We start from the raw sequence: 25,000 nt of genomic DNA on the forward strand, positions 1-25,000 counted from the left end.
CATTTGTGAGGGTCGGGGATTTTGTTTAAAGTTCCATGCAAATCTATGGGAAATGTATGTTCCCACATAACTTCCGTACGGCTGGAGAGATTTCGATAATACTTGGTCACGTTACTTTTATGTCAAATTAAAATATATAATAGTAAAATTAGCCCCTACCCTGCCCCCACATGTGAAGGATGGGGTTTTTGTTTCAAGTCCCATGCAAGTATATAGGACTTCTGGTGCCTTACTCCACAAATCTGCTCTGCATCTCCTGGTGAATGTGTCAGTCCGGCTGGCAAGCCACACCCTCCACGCATTCCATGCCCCATCTTGCAAAGACACGCCCACCATTTTAGCCACACCCCTCAGCTTAAAATATGTTTATCACAACGCAGCCTGAGGATGGGATAGGGGGACGGGATAAGGGGGACAGAATAAGGGGGACAGAATAAGGGGGACGGAATAAGGGGGACGGGATAAGACAAAATATGAGAACGGGATATGGGGACGGGATATGACAATATATGAGGACAGGATATGGGGACGGGATATGACAATATATGTGGACGGGATATGAGATCGAGATATGAGTACGGGATATGGGGACGGGATATGACAATATATGAGGATGGGATATGAGATCTAGATATGAGGACGGGATATGGGGAAGGGATATGACAATATATGAGGATGGGATATGAGGTTGAGATATGAGGACGGGATATGGGGTTGGGATATGACAACAATATATGAGGACGTGATATGGGGTTGGGATATGACAACAATATACGGGATATGAAGTCAAAAGCTTCCTCCTTTGTTGATTTTCCTGCCCAACAAGGATTAGGGGTACTCAGCTAGTGTACAATAAATCACAGGCAAGCAGTTCTGGTAGAGGTGCCTACTCCTTCCTTACTGGTGGTGGCCCCAATGCATGTGCCCTTTGTATAATCTAACTTTGGATTTGATACAATTGTAGCAGTTTAGCCAGGACTTCGTACTGATACAATGTAGCAAACTATCAGAGATTTGTGCAGTACTTTTCAGCAAGGATTGGGTTACATTGGGTGAAAATGTAGAAAATTGTCCCCTGTGAGAAGTATTAGGATTGTTCAGTCATATCCGCCTCTGGATGAACAAAAGAAATCCCCGAATCAGATAGTAAGCACAAAGTATAATGGGAAAGTAAAAAACTTTTCATATACACAAAGGATAACCTATATTTGCTGAAACCAGAAAATCCCTTTTACATTTATAACCACAACTCTAAAAATAGAAAGAACTCAACAATTATACGGATATTATACATGTATCAAAACAGCAGGAAGGAAACGGTGTCTAGACGAGGGATTCCTGTAATCTCCAGAATCATTAAAGGAAAATGCAACCGGCAAACATTGTGATATAGGAATATATTATATCCAATATTATCATAAATACTTTCATCTCTCTATATCTCGGGATAAGAGGACTGAAGTACACTGCTCAAAAACATAAAGGTAACACCTAAACACCACAATGTAACTCCAAGTCACTGACACTTCTGTGAAATCCCACTGTCCACTCAGGAAGAACACTGATTGACAATCAATTTCACATGGAACAGACAACAGGTGGAAATTATAGGCAATTAGCAAGACACCCCCCAATAAAGGAGTGGTTCTGCAGGGGGTGACCACAGATCACTTCTCAGTTCCTATGCTTCCTGGCTGATGTTTTGGTCACTTTTGAATGCTGGCGGTGCTTTCACTCTAGTGGTAGCATGAGACAGAGTCTACAACCCACACAAGTGGCTCAGGTAGTGCACGAAAGTATTTCATACGATTAGTTCATTCATTCAGATCTAGGATGTGTTATCGCAGAGTTCCCTTTATTTTTGAGAAGTGTATTTCTGCTGTACTGTGGCAAAATGGGATAACACACATGACAGTCCTATTTATAGAGTCCATGATAAACTACAATGAACTCCGAATAAAACTTCACTTATCCAACAGAGATAGGACAGCTGAGCAGTTCACTGACCAACAGAACCTGATTGGGGTTTAGTGAGACTACTAAAAAATAGCTGTACTGATCCTGAGTTATATCCTGTATAATACTCCAGAGCTGTACTCACTATTCTGCTGGTGAGGTCACTGTGTACATACATTACATTACTTATCCTGTACTGATCCTGAGTTATATCCTGTATTATACTCCAGAGCTGTACTCACTATTCTGCTGGTGAGATCACTGTGTACATACATTACATTACTTATCCTGTACTGATCCTGAGTTATATCCTGTATTATACTCCAGAGCTGTACTCACTATTCTGCTGGTGAGATCACTGTGTACATACATTACATTACTTATCCTGTACTGATCCTGAGTTATATCCTGTATTATATTCCAGAGCTGTACTCACTATTCTGCTGGTGAGGTCACTGTGTACATACATTACATTACTTATCCTGTACTGATCCTGAGTTATATCCTGTATTATACTCCAGAGCTGTACTCACTATTCTGCTGGTGAGGTCATTGTGTACATACATTACATTACTTATCCTGTACTGATCCTGAGTTATATCCTGTATTATACTCCAGAGCTGTACTCACTATTCTGCTGGTGGGGTCACTGTGTACATACATTACTTATCCTGTACTGATCCTGAGTTATATCCTGTATTATACTCCAGAGCTGTACTCACTATTCTGCTGGTGAGATCACTGTGTACATACATTACATTACTTATCCTGTACTGATCCTGAGTTATATCCTGTATTATACTCCAGAGCTGTACTCTCTATTCTGCTGGTGAGGTCATTGTTTACATACATTACATTACTTATCCTGTACTGATCCTGAGTTATATCCTGTATTATACTCCAGAGCTGTACTCACTATTCTGCTGGTGAGGTCACTGTGTACATACATTACATTACTTATCCTGTACTGATCCTGAGTTATATCCTGTATTATACTCCAGAGCTGTACTCACTATTCTGCTGGTGAGGTCACTGTGTACATACATTACATTACTTATCCTGTACTGATCCTGAGTTATATCCTGTATTATACCCCAGAGCTGTACTCACTATTCTGCTGGTGAGGTCACTGTGTACATACATTACATTACTTATCCTGTACTGATCCTGAGTTATATCCTGTATTATACCCCAGAGCTGTACTCACTATTCTGCTGGTGGGGTCAATGTGTACATACATTACATTACTTATCCTGTACTGATCCTGAGTTATATCCTGTATTATACTCCAGAGCTGTACTCACTATTCTGCAGGTGAGGTCACTGTGTACATACATTACATTACTTATCCTGTACTGATCCTGAGTTATATCCTGTATTATACTCCAGAGCTGTACTCACTATTCTGCTGGTGAGGTCACTGTGTACATATATTACGTTTCTAGCCGATGTCTGGCATAATTGTCATTCATCCTGCATTAAGCACAGTCATTTTCGCAGATTTAGCTGCGCAGTCTGGTGCGGTACACGCTGTTCTGCCTGGATGCTAAAAAGAAAAAATCCATTCTGTTCACAATAACCCGCCTGTAAATAGATAAGTGCCTCCGCGTTTTAAGATCTGACTGCATTTTAATGGAGCCGCAACTAAAAAATTCCAGGAATAAGCTGGATTCTGGCAGAACTGTTCCGGTCACATACAATGGAGACCACGGAGGTTTTCACGTGAACTCGTCTCAAACAAACGTAGGAAGATAAAAAATAAAAAAATAAAGTCTTGTCAGTAAATCAGAGAGAAAACATTGTGTACCGGAGAAGTGTTAAGAGCATCAATAATAACTGAGGTGACAAATGCGCATTTCATGTGAGGGTCTGGAACAAGATTATTTTTTTTATAGCGCCGAGGTGTAATTCACTGCCGGCGTGCATTCCAATAATAAACACAAAGTCCTCATCCCCCGAAAACCTTAAAATCCCAGAACGTGTTCCATATTTTATAGCTGGTATCCAGAGTTAGAAAAACCAAGCTGGTGTCCTACAGAAACAGTGCCTCACTTGTCCTCAGGTTGTGTGTGGAATTACAACTCGGCTCCATGCAGTACAATACCACACACAACCTAAAGACAAGAGTGGCGCTTTTTTTGGAGAAAAGCAGCTATGTTTTTCTATGACTGGATAAATAAGACTTCCCCTGGTGGTCTTAAAGTGGTACTCCGCCCCTAGACATCTTATCCTTTGGATAGGGGATAAGATATCTGATCAAGGGGGTCCTGCCAATGGGAACCCCACAATCTCTGTACAGCCTCCCGCTGGGTGTTGGCGGCGGGGGTCGTGACCTAACGGCCACACCTCTTGTGAGGTCACACCACGCCCCCTCAATGCAAGTCTATGGGAGGGGGCGTGGTGGCTGTCACGCCCCCTCCCATAGACTTGCATTGAGGAGGCCTGGTGTGACGTCACTAGGGGTGTGGCCGTTACGTCACGGCCCCTGTCGCCTGCTCCAAGAGTTCGAAACCATTCTTGGTCATCAGCCTCAGTGGTGTAAGGAAGGGATATCAGCAGTGGATAATACTTGATTGTGTTTCCTGATGTTTTAGAGTACAATAGTGGGTTAATATGAGAATACTTGGTGGTCTTGGGTAATGCCCCCTTGAATTGGTGGTGTTGAGTACTTAAGAGAAATAACATTGGATTTCCAGTTCTTGAATTATAGCCTTGTCCCTGGTGACTTACGGTAGAAGAGTGAATATGCCTGGTGGTCTGGGGTAAAAGAGTGGATATACCTGGTGGTCTATGGTAAAAGAGAAGATACGGCTGGTGGTCTAGGGTAAAAGAGTGGATACGGCTGGTGGTCTAGGGTAAAAGAGTGGATACGGCTGGTGGTCTAGGGTAAAAGAGTGGATACGGCTGGTGGTCTAGGGTAAAAGAGTGGATATGCCTTGTGGTCAGGGGTAAAACAGTGGATATGCCTGGTGGTCAGGGGTAAAAGAGTGATTATGCCTTGTGGTCTAGGGTAAAAGAGTGATTATGCCTTGTGGTCTAGGGTAAAAGAGTGGCTATGCCTGGTGGTCTATCACAAGTCATTGGAGGTCTAAGGTTATTCCATTGTAGTCTAAAACGAGATGGCCCCTCCATTGAATCTAGGGTAGAAGAGGGGTTGAAGAAAAAATGGAGGAAGTCCGGCATAAGGAAAGTTCAGCTTTATTGCAGATAAAAGCAGACACAACACATGCGGGGAAACATCAAATAGACATCTGGACGCGTTTCGGGTGGATATACCACCCTTTATCACAGCATGTGATAAAGGGTGGTATATCCACCTGAAACGCGTCCAGATGTCCATTTGAGGTTTCCTCGGGTGTGTTGTGTCTGCTTTTATCTGCAATAATGCTAAACTTTCCGTATGCCGGACTTCCTCCATTTTTTCTTCAGTTTGTCCACGCAGTTGGGTCATTGGAGTCTGAGCATAGGAACGCAGGATCAGTGGAGATGGCTCCTTAGCTTATATTACTAGAAGAGGGGTTGCCTTATTATTCCCTGGAGGTCTAGGTAATACCCCCTCTATTTGGTCTACAGTAGGACAGAGGTAAGATTGTTATGCCCTGGTGGTCTAAGATAATGCCCCCTGCATTGGGTCTAAGGCAGAAGACCGATTAGTATGTTGTTCCCTGGTGGTCTAGGGCAATGTTCTTTTCATTTGTAGTCTTTGTTAGAAGTGGCTTGTTCCGTTACTCCTTGGTTTCCTATAACACCCCTACCATTGGGTCTACAACAGAAGAGGAGAAAGTATGGTATTTCCTGGTGGTCTACAACTGCTTGTATTTCAGGATAACGCCCCCTTCATTGGGTCTGTGACAAAGAAGGAGTTAGCAGGTTATTTCCTGATGGTCTAAAGCAGGGGTCTTCAAACTTTTTAAACGGGGGGCCAGTTCACGGTCCCTCAGACCGTTGGAGGGCCGGACTATAGATATCAAAACATGAACAAATTCCTATGCACACTTATATATCTTATTAGTGGACTACCACTTTAATTACGCAGCACAGTCCCCCCCCCCCCCACATTAGGTTGGCAGTATAGATCCCCCCACATTAGGGTTGGCAGTACAGTTCCCCCACATTAGGGTTGGCAGTACAGTTCCCCCACATTAGGTGCAGTACAGTTCCCCCACATTAGGTGCAGTACAGTTCCCCCACATTAGGTGCAGTACAATTCCCCCACACTAGGTGCAGTACAATTCCCCCACACTAGGTGCAGTACAATTCCCCCACACTAGGTGCAGTACAATTCCCCCACACTAGGTGCAGTACAATTCCCCCACATTAGGTGCAGTACAATTCCCCCACATTAGGTGCATTACAGTTCCCCCACATTAGGTGCATTACAGTTCCCCCACATTAGGTGCAGTACAGTTCCCCCACATTTGGTGCAGTACAGTTCCCCCACATTTGGTGCAGTACAGTTCCCCCACATTTGGTGCAGAACAGTCCCCCACATTAGGTGCAGAACAGTCCCCCCACATTAGGTGCAGAACAGTCCCCCCACATTAGGTGCAGAATAGTCCCCCCACATTAGGTGCAGAATAGTCCCCCCACATTAGGTGCAGTATAATGTTCCCCCACATTAGGTGCAGTATAATGTTCCCCCACATTAGGTGCAGTATAATGTTCCCACACATTAGGTGCAGTATTATGTTCCCCCACATTAGGTGCAGTATAATGTTCCCCCACATTAGGTGCAGTATAATGTTCCCCCATATTAGGGGCAGTATAGCTCCCATTAGGTGCAGCATGTACCCCCACATTAGGTGCAGTATAATGTTCCCCCATATTAGGGGCAGTATAGCTCCCATTAGGTGCAGCATGTATCCCCACATTAGGTGCAGTATAGATCGCCCAAATTAGGTGCAGTATAGCTCCCCACATTAGGTGCAGCATGTTCCCCCACATTAGGTGCAGTACAGTTCCCCCACATTAGGTGCAGTATAGCTCCCCACATTAGGTGCAGCATGTTCCCCCACATTAGGTGCAGTACAGTTCCCCCACATTAGGCGCAGTACAGTTCCCCCACATTAGGTGCAGTATAGCTCCCCACATTAGGTGCAGTATAGTTCCCCCATATTAGGTGCAGCATGTACCCCACATTAGGTGCAGTATAGATCCCCCAAATTAGGTGCAGTATAGCTCCCCACATTAGGTGCAGTATGTTCCCCCACATTAGGTGCAGTATGCTCCCCCACAGACATCCAGCCTCCAGCCATACAGTGTATGGCTGAAGGCTGTATGCCTGTGTTCTGCCCCCACTTCAGTGCTCCGACCACCGCTCCTCCCGTCCGGACATAGCAGTAAGTCCGGGGACCGAAGGAGCGGTGGTCGGAGCACCGAAGCTGACGTGCCACTGGTAACACTTAACTAGCTAGCCAGCGCACGTCCTCATCGCTGCCCCGCTCCTCCGCGCTCCGTTGCTATGGGCGCACGCACAGCGTCAGTGACGTCCCTGCGTGCGCCACCTTCCTGGCGGCCCCTGTGTTTTTAAAGTAAACGCGGGTTCTCTGAGAGCGAATCCCTGTGTCCCGAAAACATCTTTCGGGACACAGGGATGTCCCAGGCAGCGGCAGGCCGGATAAATGTCCTCGGCGGGCCGCATGTGGCCGCAGTTTGAGGACCCCTGGCTAAAGGAACTTCCTCTTTGTGGTGAGTGGTAGAAGGATTAATATGGTATAATCCCTGGTGGTCTAGGATATTATGTCCTTCACTGGGTCTATGACACAAGAGGAATTAGTAGGTTATTCCTTGGTAATCTAAGAAAAGGAGCCCTCCAATGGGTGTAGGAAAGAAAATGGGCTTAGTGCATAATTCCCTGGTGGTTATGGGTATGAGGAAGAAGTTATTCCCTGGTGGTCTAGGATTTTGTCCCCTTTGCTGGGTTTGTAGAAGATGGTTAAAGGGGTAGACACGTGGAAAAACTTTTTATTTTTTATTTTAATCAGCTGGTGCCAGAAAGTTAAACAGGTTTGTAAATTACTTTTATTAAAAAAATCTTAAACCTTCCAGTACTTTTTAGGGGCTGTATACTACAGAGGAAATTCTTTTCTTTTTGGATTTTTCTACTGTCACGACCACAGTGCTCTCTGCTGACCTCTGCTGTCCATTTTGGGAACTGTCCAGAGCAGCATATGTTTGCTATGAAGATTTTCTCCTGCTCTGGACAGTTCCTAAAATGGACAGCAGAGGTCAGCAGAGAGCACCGTGGTCGTGACAGAAGAGAAATCCAAAAAGAAAATAATTTCCTCTGTAGTATACAGCCCCTAAAAAGTACTGGAAGGATTAAGATTTTTTTTTAATAGAAGTAATTTACAAATCTGTTTAACTTTCTGGCACCAGTTGATTAAAAAAAAAAAAAGTTTTCCAAGGGAGTACCCCTTTAAGTAGGTGATTCCTTGGCAACCTAACAAAAACACCCCTCTACTGGGTTTAGAATAGAAGAGAAGTTAGTATGGTGTCCACTGGTGATCTAGGGTAGAAAAGTTGGCTCAAATTCAGCCGCTTATTCATCTCACCAGGTCCTTCTAAATGCAATGGCCCCGGGGCAAGGTCATAAAGGCCAACCAGCTGTAATTATGAATGGATATGCGCAGCGGTCCGGCTATGGAATGTCTGCTGTATAATTCAGTCAGCTCAGCATCAATGTGCTTCAGGTGGAGACGCTTTGACCACACACAGGTGCAGCGGAAAATTTTGAAAAACAGAAGAAAGGCTTAACGCGTTTGGGGGGAAGTCACCCCTTAGTCATAAGTCATGGCTAAAGAATGACTTCCCGAAACGCGTCAGGCCTTTACCTACCTGGCAGTTTTTTTACAACCTTGTTTTTTTTTTTAAAAGGATTTTAAATAAAAAGGATTGTATTGTATTGTATTGTATGGGTTCTCGGAGTACTGAGCCCAAAAGAGGTGCATCGCCATAGAGTCTATGCATTAAAGGGGTACTCCACTGGCCAGCGTTCGGAAGTGAATGTTCCGAACGCTGTTTTCGCGCTGTGGGGGTCGGTCACGCCCCCTCAATGCAAGTCAATGGGAGGGGGCGTGACGGCAGTCACGCCCCCTCCCATAGACTTGCATTGAGGGGCGTGCCCACGACATCACAATGGCCGTGGCCGATCCCCGCAGCGCGAAAATAGCGTTCGGAACATTTACTTCCGAATGCTGGCCAGCGGAGTACCTCTTTAAAGTTAGACCCTGAGCATGCACAATGCCCTAAGAGCAGAGGTTCACTTAAAGGGGTACTCCGCCACTAGACATCTTATGCCCTATCCAAAGGATAGGAGATAAGATGTCTGATCAAGGGGGTCCCGCCGCTGAGGACCCCCTTAATCTCGGCTGTGGCACCCAGCATCCGATGCACAGAGCGAACTTAGCTCCGTGCCAGATGACTGGCGATGCGGGGCGGAGGCTTGTGACGTCACAATCAAGCCCCCCCCCCACTCGAGACATCACGGCCACACACCCTCAATGCAAGTCTATGGGAGGGGGCGTGGTGTCCGTCACGCCCCCTCCCATAGACTTGCATTGGGCGGGCGTGGTCGTGATGTCACGGGCCTCCAGTGCTGCACCCGACGCTCCAAACGAACGCCAGGTGCCGCAGGGAGATCGCTGGAGCCCCTAGCCGCAGGACCCCCCGCGATCAGACATCTTATCCCCTATCCTTTCAATTCGATAGGGGTTAAGATTTCTAGGGGTGGAGAACTCCTTTAAGACTATACTGGGTAGATGTCCCAGGAGAGGATACATCACTAGGACAATGGTGTATCTTCACGATATCAGGTTGTGTCCATCCCCCTGTCCCCGCTAAATTGTGTAACTGTAGGATTATAGGATAGGATGTTGTTTTGTAAATAGTAGGGTGGGAAAATTAAAGACAATCAAAGCTCAACAAAAATATAAAAGTAAATAAAAAATAAAAAGTTATAAACTTGCACAAGCCAAAGAGCTCTCAAGAACAATAAAAAGCTGAATGTTAAGCACAGCGATGTGAAAGTACATGGTGACCCTGCCTGGGGGAGAACGGCCCTACAATACTGATCCCTGAACATGATAAAAGTCACATCTAAACCAATTCTGGAGCATAAAGCTTTATCTAAAACCCTCACTTCAGTAGTTTTCATATAAATGGATCAGATAAGGACAGGACTTTACGACATTAAGATGGGTTCACATTAGGGCTCTATTCACATCTGCGCTGTTGCTTCGGTGAACGAAAGTCACAATGCTCTACATGATAGACCCCAATGATTTGTAACAGGGTCCACCAAGTCCTGCAGAGATGTGTCATTTAGCCACTGTGATTCAAGTATATACAAGAATATAACTACTATAATACTGCTTCTATATACAAGAATATAACTACTATAATACTGCCCCTATATACAAGAATATAACTACTATAATACTGCTCCTATATACAAGAATATAACTACTATAATACTGCTCCTATATACAAGAATATAACTACTATAATACTGCTCCTATATACAAGAATATAACTACTATTATACTGCCTCCTATATACAAGAATATAACTACTATAATACTGCCTCCTATATACAAGAATATAACTACTATAATACTGCCTCCTATATACAAGAATATAACTACTATAATACTGTTTCCTATATACAAGAATATAACTACTATAATACTGCTCCTATATACAAGACTATAACTACTATAATACTGCTCCTATATACAAGACTATAACTACTATAATACTGCTCCTATATACAAGACTATAACTACTATGATACTGCCCCTGTATACAAGAATATAACTACTATAATACTGCTCCTATATACAAGAATATAACTACTATAATACTGCTCCTATACACAAGAGTATAACTGCTTTAACACTGCTCCTATACACAAGAATATAACTACTATAATACTGCTCCTATATACAAGAATATAACTACTATAATACTGCTCCTATATACAAGAATAGAACTACTATAATACTGCCTCCTATATACAAGAATATAACTACTATAATACTGCCCCTATATACAAGAATATAACTACTATATTACTGCCTCCTATATACAAGAATATAACTACTATAATACTGCCTCCTATGTACAAGAATATAACTACTATAATACTGCCTCCTATGTACAAGAATATAACTACTATAATACTGCCTCCTATATACAAGAATATAACTACTATAATACTGCCCCTATATACAAGAATATAACTACTATATTACTGCCTCCTATATACAAGAATATAACTACTATTATACTGCTCCATATATACAAGAATATAACTACTATAATACTGCTCCCTATATACAAGAATATAACTACTATAATACTGCTCCTTATATACAAGAATATAACTACTATAATATTGTCTCCTATATACAAGAATATAACTACTATAATACTGCTCCTATATACAAGAATATAACAATTATAATACTGCTCCTATATACAAGAATATAACTACTATAATACTGCTCCTATATACAAGAATATAACTACTATAATACTGCCTCCTATGTACAGGAATATAACTACTATAATACTGCCTCCTATGTACAAGAATATAACTACTATAATACTGCTCCTATATACAAGAATATAACTACTATAATACTTCTCCTATATACAAGAATATAACTACTATAATACTGCCTCCTATATACAAGAATATAACTACTATAATACTGCCCCTATATACAAGAATATAACTACTATAATACTGCCTCCTATGTACAAGAATATAACTACTATAATACTGCCTCCTATGTACAAGAATATAACTACTATAATACTGCCTCCTATATACAAGAATATAACTACTATAATAACGCCCTTATATATAAGAATATAATTACTATATTACTGCCTCCTATATACAAGAATATAACTACTATTATACTGCTCCCTACATACAAAAATATAACTACTATAATACTGCTCCCTATATACAAGAATATAACTACTATAATACTGCTCCTTATATACAAGAATATAACTACTATAATACTGCTCCTATATACAAGAATATAACTACTATAATACTGCTTCTATATACAAGAATATAACTACTATAATACTGCTTCCTATATACAAGAATATAACTACTATAATACTTCTCCTATATACAAGAATATAACTACTATAATACTGCTCCCTATATACAAGAATATAACTACTATAATACTGCTCCTATATACAAGAATATAACTACTATAATACTGCTCCTATATACAAGAATATAACTACTATAATACTGCTCCTATATACAAGAATATAACTACTATAATACTGCCTCCTATATACAAGAATATAACTATTATAATACTGCCTCCTATATACAGGAATATAACTACTATAATACTGCTCCTATATACAAGAATATAACTACTATAATACTGCTCCTATATACAAGAATATAACTACTATAATACTGCTCCTATATACAAGAATATAACTACTATAATACTGTCCCTATATACAGGAATATAACTACTATAATACTGGCTCATCTGTACAAGAATATTATCTAGAGAAACAGGGGCAGTATTATAGTGGTTACGAGTATACAATGTATTCAAAAAGTTTTCAGACCCTTTTACTTTTCTCACATTTTGTTCTGTTGCTCGTGTTCTACATCATTCTGCTTTCAATCCCCCATAATGACAAAGTGAGAACAGAATGTTACAAATCTTTGAAAATTTATTGAAAAGGAAAAATTTCAATTCGAGCAGTGACATAAGTATTCATACCCCTTTAATCAGGACTCCGTTGAAGCTCCTGTGGCAGTGATTCCAGCCTCCAGTCTTCTTAGGGATGAGGCCACAAGGTTTATACACCTGGATTTGGGAATTTTCAGCCAGTCTTCTCTGTAGATCCTCTCAACCCCTGTTAGGGTGCGTTCACACTGAGTAAATCAATAGGGAATTCACGCTGAAAAAATTATGTGCAGGGGGGAAAAAAGAATTTACTATTCGCGCGGAATTGCGGGAAGAAATGGGGGAGAAAGAAGGAGAGGGTTTTTCAGCCATTTCCGCACAAATTCCGTGCAAATTGTGCGCAAATTCTACGCAAAAACTATGTCGGGCGGAATTTTTTTTACCATTTTTTACCAGAAATAACATTAAAGTCAATGGGCAGATGTGAATTCATTTCGAGTGGAGAATTCAAGAGGAATTACTCGAGTAAATTCCTCTTGAATGACTCCGTGTGAACGCACCCTTAGGTTGGATGACAACATCGGTGGAAGCCATTTTCAGAATTGAGGCAAAAAAGTTTAAATTTTGCAAACTCCTGGCAGCGTTCATGGGATTCTTATTTCAGTCCAGATTGTGGAGGCTGCAGTGATGGTTCTGGACCTTCTGGAAGTTTCTCCCATGTTCACATAGGATCTTTGGGGCTCAGTCAGAGTGACCATTGGGTTCTTGATCACCTCTCTTACCAAGGCCCTTCTCCCCTGATTATTTAGTTTGGTGGGGTGACAGCTCCAGGAAGTGTCCTGATTATTTCAAATTTCTTCCATGTAAGAATTATGGAGGGCACTTTGCTGCAGAAATGTTTTTGTCCCCTGCTCCAGATCTGTGCCTCCACACAATCCCGTCTCTGAGCTCTACAGGCTGTTCTTTCTACCTCTTGGCTCTGCGTTTTCTCTGATATACATTGTCAGCTATGAGACTTTAAAGGGGTACTTCAGCGCTTAGACATCTTTGGATAGGGGATAAGATGCCTGATCGCAGGGGTCCTGCCGCTGGGGACCCCCGTGATCTTGCACGGCGCACCCTGTTAAAATCAGTCCCCAGAGCGTGTTCGCCCCCCTCCCATAGGCTTGCACTGAGGGGGCGGAACGTGACGTCACACGGGGCGGAGCCTTGATGTCACAACGCTCCGGCCCCGTGATTGAGAGTAAACAGACCCGGAGCGAACACGCTCCGGGGACTGATTATAAACGGGGTGTGGCATGCAAGATCATGGGAGTCCCCCGCGATCAGGCATCTTATCCCCTATCCTTTGGACAGGGGATAAGATGTCTAAGTGCCGGAGTACCCCTTTAAATAGACAGGGCTGTGTATTCCCAAATCTTGTCCAATCAGCTGAATTTACCCCCAGGTGACTCCAACCAAGGTGGAGAAACATCTCAAAGATGATTGAGAAATGGGAGGAGCTAGAGCTAAATTATGTGTCATAAGTGTCTGCATAAGTGTCAACTTTTCGTTTATTGATAAATATGCAAACATTTCTGAAATTCAGCTTTTACACAGAATGAGAGGGGGAGACTTTTCGTTTTATTTTAGCCCAAGAGTAACATAACAAAATGTGACGAAAGTGAGAGGGTGTGAAGACTTTTTGAATACATTGTATGTCGGCTGAATCTGTCTCCTCTGAGGTTCTCCAGCAAGATTTTTATTTGAAGCAATTACATCTAATGTCCGTTCCAGGGTCTGACTTGCGCCAAACGCTATTAATATCTTGTCATCTTTACTTAAGTGCAGACATTTACAACATGACGACTTTTGGATGTTTCTTCTCCTCCGGCCAAGCTCATTCTTTCATCCCTGATCACAACTAATCTGCGAAATATTCATCAATCCAATTTTGTCTTCGGACAATCTCTTCTAAATTCGCTCCTCAGCCCCAGTCTTTTGAGTTCGGGACAAGATGTACAGCTTGGCGTTCCGTGAATAGGTGCCAGCTGGCAAGTGTCCGTGTGACCGGTGAGAGGACTTGTTGTCATCCTCCAAAATCATTGTGTGTGTGTACGAAATCTGGAAATCTTATTGGAACGAGGAGGTCTCGGCAGTAGCCTTAAACAAACACACATTTCATCTTTGCCGAGTTAGTGTTGGAACAACATTAAAGATGGAAGAAGATACAAATTTGGTTGAAGGATCTTTATAAAAACTTCCCTCCTTTGAAGCGGCTGATAAAGACACGAGACAAGTTGTTTCTAACCCAATATGCTTCCTAGACTCTCTAAAATGTTTCACTTGGAACAACCCCATAAAACATGAATAGAAGCATCTGCGTTCTCCAGTGTAAAAATATCCTAATAAAATAATGAAAGCATTAAGGAAATTTGCAAGAGATATTTTGGGTACAAAAAAAAAAAACTATAAACAAAAGAAAAAAAAAAAAGAACTGATAGTGTTCAGGTAAGGTCCCTGTCATGACAACAACAAAAAATGGGTTTGTCTAGTCATAAAGGATCTTTCCATTGGGCATGGGCGGGTCAACGATGATCGTGTAATGCACTAGGCATGGGAGCATCTACCATAATTATATCAAGCAATGGGCATGAGTCAGTCTACCAAAATCCTATCATGGACTGGGCATGGGTTTGTCTACCATAATCATATCATGGACTGGGCATTGGTTCATCTACCATAATCATATCATGGACTGGGCATGGGTGCAACTACCGTAATCATATCATGGACTGGGCAAAGGTGCGTCTACCATAATCATATCATGGACTGGCCATGGGTGCAACTACCGTAATCATATCATGCACTGGGCAAGGGTGTGTCTACCATAATCATATCATGGACTGGGCAAGGGTGTGTTTACCATAATCATATCATGGACTGGGTATGGGTGCGACTACCATAATCATATCATGGACTGGGCAAAGGTGCGTCTACCATAATCATATCATGGACTGGGCAAGGATGTGTCTACCATAATCAAATCATGGACTGGGCAAGGATGTGTCTACCATAATCATATCATGCACTGGGCATGGGTGCAACTACCATAATCATATTATGGACTGGACATGGGTGCAACTACCATAATCATATCATGGACTGGGCACGGGTGCAACTACCGTAATATCATGGACTGGCCATGGGTGCAACTACCATAATCATATCATGCACTGGGCAAGGGTGTGTCTACCATAATCATATCATGCACTGGGCAAGGGTGTGTCTACCATAATCATATCATGCACTGGGCAAGGATGTGTCTACCATAATCATATCATGCACTGGGCAAGGGTGTGTCTACCATAATCATATCATGGACTGGGCATGGGTGCAACTACCATAATCATATCATGGACTGGGCATGGGTGCAACTACCGTAATCATATCATTGACTGGGCATGGGTGTAACTACCGTAATCATATCATGGACTGGGCATGGGTGTAACTACCATAATCATATCATGGACTGGGCATGGGTGCAACTACCGTAATCATATCATGGACTGGGCATGGGTGCGTCTACCATAATCATATCATGCACTGGGCAAGGATGTGTCTACCATAATCATATCATGCACTGGGCAAGGGTGTGTCTACAATAATCATTATCATGCACTGGGCATGGGTGTGTCTACCATAATCATATCGGACTGGGCATGGGTGCAACTACCATAATCATATCATGGACTGGGCAAGGGTGTGTCTACCATAATCATATCATGCACTGGGCAAGGATGTGTCTACCATAATCATATCATGCACTGGGCATGGGTGCAACTACCATAATCATATCATGCACTGGGCATGGGTGCAACTACCATAATCATATAATGGACTGGGCATGGGTGCAACTACCGTAATCATATCATGGACTGGGCAAGGATGTGTCTACCATAATCATATCATGGACTGGGCATGGGTGTGTCTACCATAATCATATCATGGACTGGGTATGGGTGCAACTACCGTAATCATATCATGGACTGGGCATGGGTGTGTCTACCATAATCATATCATGGACTGGGTATGGGTGCAACTACCGTAATCATATCATGGACTGGGCATGGGTGTGTCTACCATAATCCTATCATGGACTGGGCAAGGGTGTGGCTATCCTAATAACATGCACTGGTCATGGGTAAGTTTATTATGACATGCATTGGATGACATAGGCGGGTCCACAATGATTATGTCATGCATAATCATGACATGAAGTAAAGACGAGTGGGTCTACGATGTTCCAGTCATGAACTGAGTATGGGTGGATCTACCATAATCATATCATACACCGGGCAGAGGCAGCTCTATTATGATCAAGTAATGCACTGGGCATGGACAACTCTACTAAGGTCCTGTCATGCACTGGGTTTAGGTGAGTCTACCGTGACCATGACGATGGTCCTGTCATGCACTGGGTATAGGCGAGTCTACCGTGACCATGACGATGGTCCTGTCATGCACTGGGTATAGAAGAGTCTACCGTGATCATGACTATGGTCCTGTCATGCACTGGGCATTGGTGGGTCTACCATGATTAGGACATGCACTGGATGGCCCTACAATAATCATGTCACACACTGAGCATGAGTAAATCTACCATAATCATGACATGCAAAAGACATGGGCGGGTCTACAATGGTCCAATAATGTACTGGGCATGGGTGGATCTATGATGATCATTTCATGCTACCTACTCTTCCATGTTTTATGCTTCCCGAAATCTGACCTACAAGTTTCTTCCTAAAGGCACTTAGAATATTGTTATATTCGACATTACTGTCCCCCCTCCCCTTGTTGACTTCCTATAGAACAGTCCTTTCACGGAAGGGTGAGGGGCAGGACACTATATTTTCTCAGGTTGCCCAAGAAGGAACACGAAAAAATTCACAGCATTCTTTGAATTTAGTGGAGAACATTTTTCCACTGGGCATGGGCGGGTCTACGATACTCATTCTCCTCCCCTTTCATTACATTGGGCAGAGATCTGACCCACGAGTGTTTTTTTAACTTGGTTACGTCAAAGACGTTATTATTAACAATGGGCATGGTGGGATTACAAAGATCACGTCAAGCACTGGACATGGGCGGGTCCTTTATTACCATATTATGCTCCTCCCCTTCCCTTACACTATGCTGACCTCCTGACATCTGACCTACAAGTTCCTTTCTATGACACTTAATTAGGTCAAATACAACAGAGCTATGATCTACCTTCTTCTTGACCTACTGTAAAAATGGTTCAGATGAGAAAGGGAAAGAAGCATTACACCATTGTCTTTACATGAACAAGGAAAGCTTGAGCATCAGTATTTGCACTTAAAGGGGTACTCCGGTGGAAAAAAAAATGTTTTAAATTAAAGGGGTATTCCAGGCAAAAACTTTTTTTTATATATATCAACTGGCTCCGGAAAGTTAAACAGATTTGTAAATTACTTCTATTAAAAAATCTTAATCCCTCCAATAGTTATTAGCTTCTGAAGTTTTCTGTCTAACTGCTCAATGATGATGTCACGTCAGTCGGGATGTGAGTCATCAGAAAGCAGTTAGACAGAAAAAAAAACAACTCAACTTCAGAAGCTAATAACTATTGCAAGGATTAAGATTTTTTAATCGAAGTAATTTACAAATCTGTTTAACTTACCGGAGCCAGTTGATATGTAAAAAAAAGTTTTGGCCTGGAATACCCCTTTAACTGGTGCCAGAAAGTTAAACAGATTTGCAAATGACTTCTATTAAAAAAATCTTTGCCCTTCCAGTACTTTTTAGCAGCTATATGCTACAGAGGAATTTTTCATTTTTGAATTTCTTTTTTTGTCTTGTCCACAGTGCTCTCTGCTGACACCTGATGCCTGTCAGGAACTGTCCAGAGCAGGAGAAAATCCCTATTGCAAACCTATGCTACTCTGGACAGTTCTTGACACGGACAGAGGTGTCAGCAGAGAGCACTGTGGTCAGACAGAAAAGAAATTCAAAAAGAAAAGAACTTCCTGTGGAGCATACAGCTACTAAAAAGTACTGGAAGGGTAAAGATTTTTTTTAACAGAAGTCATTTACAAATCTGTTTAACTTTCTGACACCAGTTGATAAAAAAAAAAAAAAAAATGTTTTCCACCGAGTACCCCTTTAACCAAGTACTGTTCTCTGTTGACATGAACAGGTTACGACATAGAGGGGGTGTGACGAATAATGTTATTGACTTATAAATTGCACTGTTTTCTGGGCTCTTAAAGGGGTACTCCTGTGCCCCAGCCTACTGAACATCCAGTTCAGAAGGCTTAGAGAAGCGGCCGCCACGTCACGGCCATGCTCCTTCATGATGTCACGCCCCCTCCATTGATGTCTATGGGAGGGGGCGTACGCCCCCTCCCATAGACATCAATGGAGGAGGCGTGGCATGACAAGGGAGGGTGGCCGTGACGTGGTGTGACAAGGGGGGGGGGGGGGGGTGGTAGCCGTGGATGTTCAGTAGGCTGGGGCAGAGGAGTACCCCTTTAAGAGGCAATAGGGACAGAGATTCTTTTCCGGAGACATCCCTATGTTCATAGTTGCCAACGTCCAAGAAAATCGATGGCGGTGATTGCAGAAAGTAAAGTTTGGCCAATTTGATGGCAATTTGAGGTGTTTCGAGGGGGTGAAATGTCTTTTTTCTTAAAAATTTCCAATAAATATAAGACCCCGAGGTGATGCAGTAGGACAGCCGCTGTGACCCACCTCCCTCCGCCAAGAAGAAGTGATCTGTGACGCCTTCTGCAAGGAGCAATTCTGCTCAAGACCCATCCAGCACCAGGCAACTGGCAGCCCCTCGGCTCCAGAATGCCTGAACGGCAGGGTGCACAACCTGATCACCAAGGCAGACGCTGCAGTCTCCATGGCAACCAGGTTGGGTCCAAAGTCCAAACCTGTGATAAGTCACACAGAATCAGTGCTGCAGTGACGGTATACACCACAGAATACGTAACAGTAAGGTGTAATTTTTTTTTTCTTCAATGTTGCCTATAAATACATCATAGACGAGCGGTAAAATCCTATTAGATGCTGGACGGGATCTACTGCGCCAGCACAACACAGCACGTCATGGGGAGATAAATATGTACTAATGACCCACATAGGGATAGGACGACACCGGGGGATAATGTTGCTATTAATATTCCACTGTTTGCGTCTCTCCTGACTGCTAATTCTGAGACAGGTCGAGGTTTAATCCGGTGACACTACGTAAAAACGCCTATGAGATAATCTAAACCCCCACCCCCCCACCCCTTCCTTCTCATTGAGCGGCATTACAGATTAGTTGTCACTTACGCAAATGGACTTGGCTGTGTGCGGGGAGAATCCTGGCACGTTTCTCCCCTCTTCGTCTGCTTTACTCCCCGTGGTACTTACAATTCAGTAACGCGCTCCGAGTCGCTGGGTTTTGGAAAATGTAACTAAATCGAGCACGTGAAATGAATGAATCTCATTTGGCCGCGCCGGGCCTGGCCATTGGCGGGAAGCCGACTGTTCCGATGGAGCCAGAAATATATATTTATACAGAGAGAATTTTTTTTAAAATATATTTCACCCTTTACTTATATGTGACCTTGCAGAAAGACGTGGCTCTCGTGACCAATGGAAAACGTCACGTTACCCATAATCCTCGATGCTTGTGTACCTGACCTTGACGCAGAACTTGGCACACCGAAGCGAGAACTGTAACTTTACCAACAATCACCAACCGGGACGGTTCTGTCTCTACTTAAAAAGCTTAAAAATGTGCAGTTTAATAGGTGAAGGGTTCGTGACAGTAGATCAGTGCTGGTCACGGAGCCTACAACTGCATATGATATGGCCAAAACCGCCCGTTTACCGCTATTTTATATGGATTTGGAAGTATATCCGGAGGGGTGATCCCATCGCTGTCTGGCATTGAACCTTTAAAACGTCGTGATTAATAACGAACACGGTGTCTAAAGTGAAAATGAAAGTTGCTGGTAGCTCAGTGATCGCAGAGATCTGGTGAACTAAAATGGTGGAGGAGGGTCCCCTTACCTGCCTTGTGCCGCCGATCCACCGTGGATCAATGATCTCGCTGTCTAATGCTATGCTATAGGCATGGCATCTAATGATTACATATAATAGTCCCCTAGGGTGCCTTAAAGGGGTACTCCGCTGCTCAGCGTTTGGAAAAAAAAATGTTCTGAACACTGGAGTTGGGAGCTCGCGACTTCATAGCCCCGCCCCCTCGTGCCATCACGCCCCACCCCCTCAATGCAAGTGTATATAAGGGGGTGTGGCGGCTTTTTGCAGCTTTTTATCGCAAACTGGGGGACAGAATTATTGAACTATGCTACACACATAGGCTAAGAGATCAGCGCTGATCAAGGTTGGGTGTCCCAGTGGTTGAGAGACCAACAAAGAACTGGAATGACAGCAAGAGGTGCACAGAAGAGAACATCTGTACGGATGGGTAGCTGGATGAGAGGAATGGCGCGTAGTGATCCCGTCTGTACTGCTAGTGAACCTTAAAGGAAAACGGTCACCAAATCCCCCCCACACTAACCAGAGACACTGGCTGGTAGTGCGGGGGACGCTGATCAATATAATGCCTACGGGTGTACACAGGAAGGCGACACATGCGCAGTGGAGTCACATACAGAGCGGGGAGGAGAAGGAGATACGGAGGAAGGGCATGAATATCCATAAGCCGGGCAGTGGGTCGAGCGGCGGTGACGTCACAGTGCCAGATGAAGGCAGTAACCCCACCCATGCCAGTTAGAAGATGATTTGCATATCTTGAAAAATGAAGATATCAGGCAAACAGCTGGACAGATCCGGGCATGGAAGGCATCATATTGATCAGCGTCCCCCACACTACCAGCCAGTACCTACCTGTTTAGTGTGGGGGGGGATTTGGTGACACATTTCTTTTAATGTCCCATACCAAGCCTAGGGTGGCAAACAATCCACACAATCCATCAGAAGCCACTTGGGCTACGAGCCAGACAAGTCTACAAGTCTATGAGCCAGACATCTTCAAGTGTCCATTGACCTCACAACACCGCTCTCAATGGTTATCAAAGTGCATAGCAAGAGGGCAACGGAGGCTGGAATGGAGGTCTATCCTCTTCAAGGAGGAGTCGAGCTTCTGATTCATACATAATAGTCGAAGAATAGTCTGGAGACCACGTGGGCAACACCATGAAGAGGCCTTCACGAGGAAACGTCACACCAGTCCTACTCCCTGGATTACGGCGTGGGGCGGCACAATGTAAGTAGCCGAACCCCTCTAGTCTTCATTCCAGATACCCTCACAGTGCATTGATTTGGTCGTGGAACCAATAGTACGGCCATTTCTCCAAAGAGTCCCAGGAATAGTTTTTCATCAATGCGACAATACAAGGCCACTTGTTGCTCTTACTACCACGGCCTGCAGCTCCTCAGGACATGTCTCCCATCGAGCACATCTGGGACCTCATTGTTTGGAAATTGTTAAGGAAGCTGCCAGCATCGGAGCTTGATGGTTTGATGGTGCATTCAGCGTGGCAGAACATTCCTCTGACAACCACTAATAACCTCATTCATAGCATGCCAAGGCGAGTCAGTGTGTGTACTTCTGCACGTGACGCTCTTACTCGATAGTGAATAAATCAAGTTTCGTTATTTTCAATCTATTATTATTTGGATATCATTTACATGTCTATTGATCCTGGAATTTCCAGTTCCAATCTCAATGCTAAGAAGCGTAGAACAAACATTTTACTAACTTGGTAATGAGGTTTTGTTATAAGAGTACCTAGTGTAACCAATCCTCTGTGAGATAGAACCCCAGACTGATACATTGTAACGCACAGTCAGAGAGAGATTTGGCAGATTATTTATTTTACTCAAGGGTGCGAACACTAAGGCCATGTTCACACGTCCGGAATTTCCATGCGGAATTCGGCATTGGAATTTAAGGGGTACTCCGCCCAAAGGATAGGGGATAAGATGTCTGATCGTGGGGATCCCGGCGCACGAGACCCCCACGATCTTCCTGCTGCACCCGGCGTTCGTTTAGAGCGTCGGGTGCAGTGGCAGAAGCTCATGACGTCACGGCCACGCCCCCTCAATGCAAGTCTATGGGAGGGGGCGTGACGGCCGTCACGCCCCCTCCAATAGACTTGCATTGAGGGGGCGTGGCCGTGACATCACGAGCCTCCGCCCCGAATGACCAGTCATCCGGCACGGAGCTCTGTGCACTAGATGTCTGGGGTGCCGCAACAGAGATTGCGGGGGACCCCCGCGATCAGACATCTTATCCCCTATCCATTGGATAGGGGATAAGATGTCTAGGGGCAGGGTACCCCTTTAAGACAGAGATTCCGCAGCAGCAAAGTTCCATTCAATGGGATTCTCTGACATAGAAATTCCGATTTCTCTGTCTGCAAAAAGAATGAACCTGTCTATTATTTATGCGGAATCCGCAGGGAATGCAGAGCAGTCTATGACAAGGCGCATTCCAGTGCAGTCCTAGCGCCGGCATGTTATGCACGCAATCTGCGGAATTTCCGCACGGAGATTCCGGGCATGTGAACAGAGCCTAAAGCTTTCAGCTGTGACTACACTAAACCCCTACGCAGCGATCACCGTACAGCCCAGGATGGCGAGACATCTACTAACCTGTCAGATCAGTGCCCTCTGGAAAGATCAGAAGTTGAAGTGGTTCCTTAATGTCACAAAAATAATCCAACATGGCTTCAAAATGCGCCTTATCTTCTTCCCATTTCCTGCGAATAAAAATGAAGGCGGCGACCTGCATGGCCCAACCTAGAGAGGGACAAAAACAAGAGGAAATCAGCACCAGACATGAAGAATCCCAAAACCAAGACTGTAGTCGGTCTACTCTCCATGTACTGTGCAGGGAAAGGAATATATATTATATATATATATATATACACACACACACAAACATAATATACACTATATGGCAGTTATATTCTTGTATATAGGAGCAGTGTTATAGTAGTTATATTCTTGTATATAGGAGCAGTATTATAGTAGTTATATTCTTGTATATAGGAGCAGTATTATAGTAGTTATATTCTTGTATATAGGAGCAGTATTATAGTAGTTATATTCTTGTATATAGGAGCAGTATTATAGAAGTTATATTCTTGTATATAGAAGCAGTATTATAGTAGTTATATTGTTGTATATAGGAGCAGTATTATAGTAGTTATATTCTTGTATATAGGAGCAGTATTATAGTAGTTATATTCTTGTATATAGGAGCAGTATTATAGAAGTTATATTCTTGTATATAGAAGCAGTATTATAGTAGTTATATTGTTGTATATAGGAGCAGTATTATAGTAGTTATATTCTTGTATATAGGAGCAGTATTATAGTAGTTATATTCTTGTATATAGGAGCAGTATTATATTAGTTATATTCTTGTATATAGGAGCAGTATTATAGTAGTTATATTCTTGTATATAGGAGACAGTATTATAGTAGTTATATTCTTGTATATAGGAGCAGTATTATAGTAGTTATATTCTTGTATATAGGAGCAGTATTATAGTAGTTATATTCTTGTATATAGGAGCAGTATTATAGTAGTTATATTCTTGTATATAGGAGCAGTATTATAGTAGTTATATTCTTGTATATAGGAGCAGTATTATAGTAGTTATATTCTTGTATATAGGAGCAATATTATAGTAGTTATATTCTTGTATATAGAAGCAGTATTATAGTAGTTATATTGTTGTATATAGGAGACAGTATTATAGTAGTTATATTCTTGTACATAGGAGGCAGTATTATAGTAGTTATATTCTTGTATATAGGAGCAGTATTATAGCAGTTATATTCTTGTATATAGGAGCAGTATTATAGTAGTTATATTCTTGTATATAGGAGCAGTATTATAGTAGTTATATTCTTGTATATAGGAACAGTATTATAGTAGTTATACTCTTGTATATAGGAGGCAGTATTATAGTAGTTATATTCTTGTATATAGGAACAGTATTATAGTAGTTATACTCTTGTATATAGGAGCAGTATTATAGTGGTTATATTCTTGTATATAGAAGCAGTATTATAGTAGTTATATTCTTGTATATAGGAGCAGTATTACAGTAGTTATATTCTTGTATATAGGAGCAGTATTATAGTAGTTATGTTCTTGTATATAGGAGCAGTATTATAGTAGTTATATTCTTGTATATAGGAGCAATATTATAGTAGTTATATTCTTGTATATAGAAGCAGTATTATAGTAGTTATATTCTTGTACATAGGAGGCAGTATTATAGTAGTTATATTCTTGTACATAGGAGGCAGTA

General features: G+C 42.7%; 1 protein-coding gene across 2 annotated transcripts in view; it reads right to left on the reverse strand.

Annotated features, from left to right (window-relative positions):
* Window positions 1–25,000, reverse strand: part of LCLAT1 (lysocardiolipin acyltransferase 1) — a 135,484-nt gene that overhangs the window by 65,797 nt on the left and 44,687 nt on the right. For both annotated transcript variants that reach the window (XM_056568542.1, XM_056568541.1), the window contains one exon: window positions 23,328–23,474. In XM_056568542.1, the coding sequence (XP_056424517.1) occupies window positions 23,328–23,474 (147 nt within the window). The remainder of the gene's footprint in view (window positions 1–23,327; window positions 23,475–25,000) is intronic.

The sequence above is a fragment of the Hyla sarda genome, chromosome 3, assembly GCF_029499605.1.
Source record: "Hyla sarda isolate aHylSar1 chromosome 3, aHylSar1.hap1, whole genome shotgun sequence".
Classification (NCBI taxonomy): Eukaryota; Metazoa; Chordata; class Amphibia; order Anura; family Hylidae; genus Hyla; species Hyla sarda.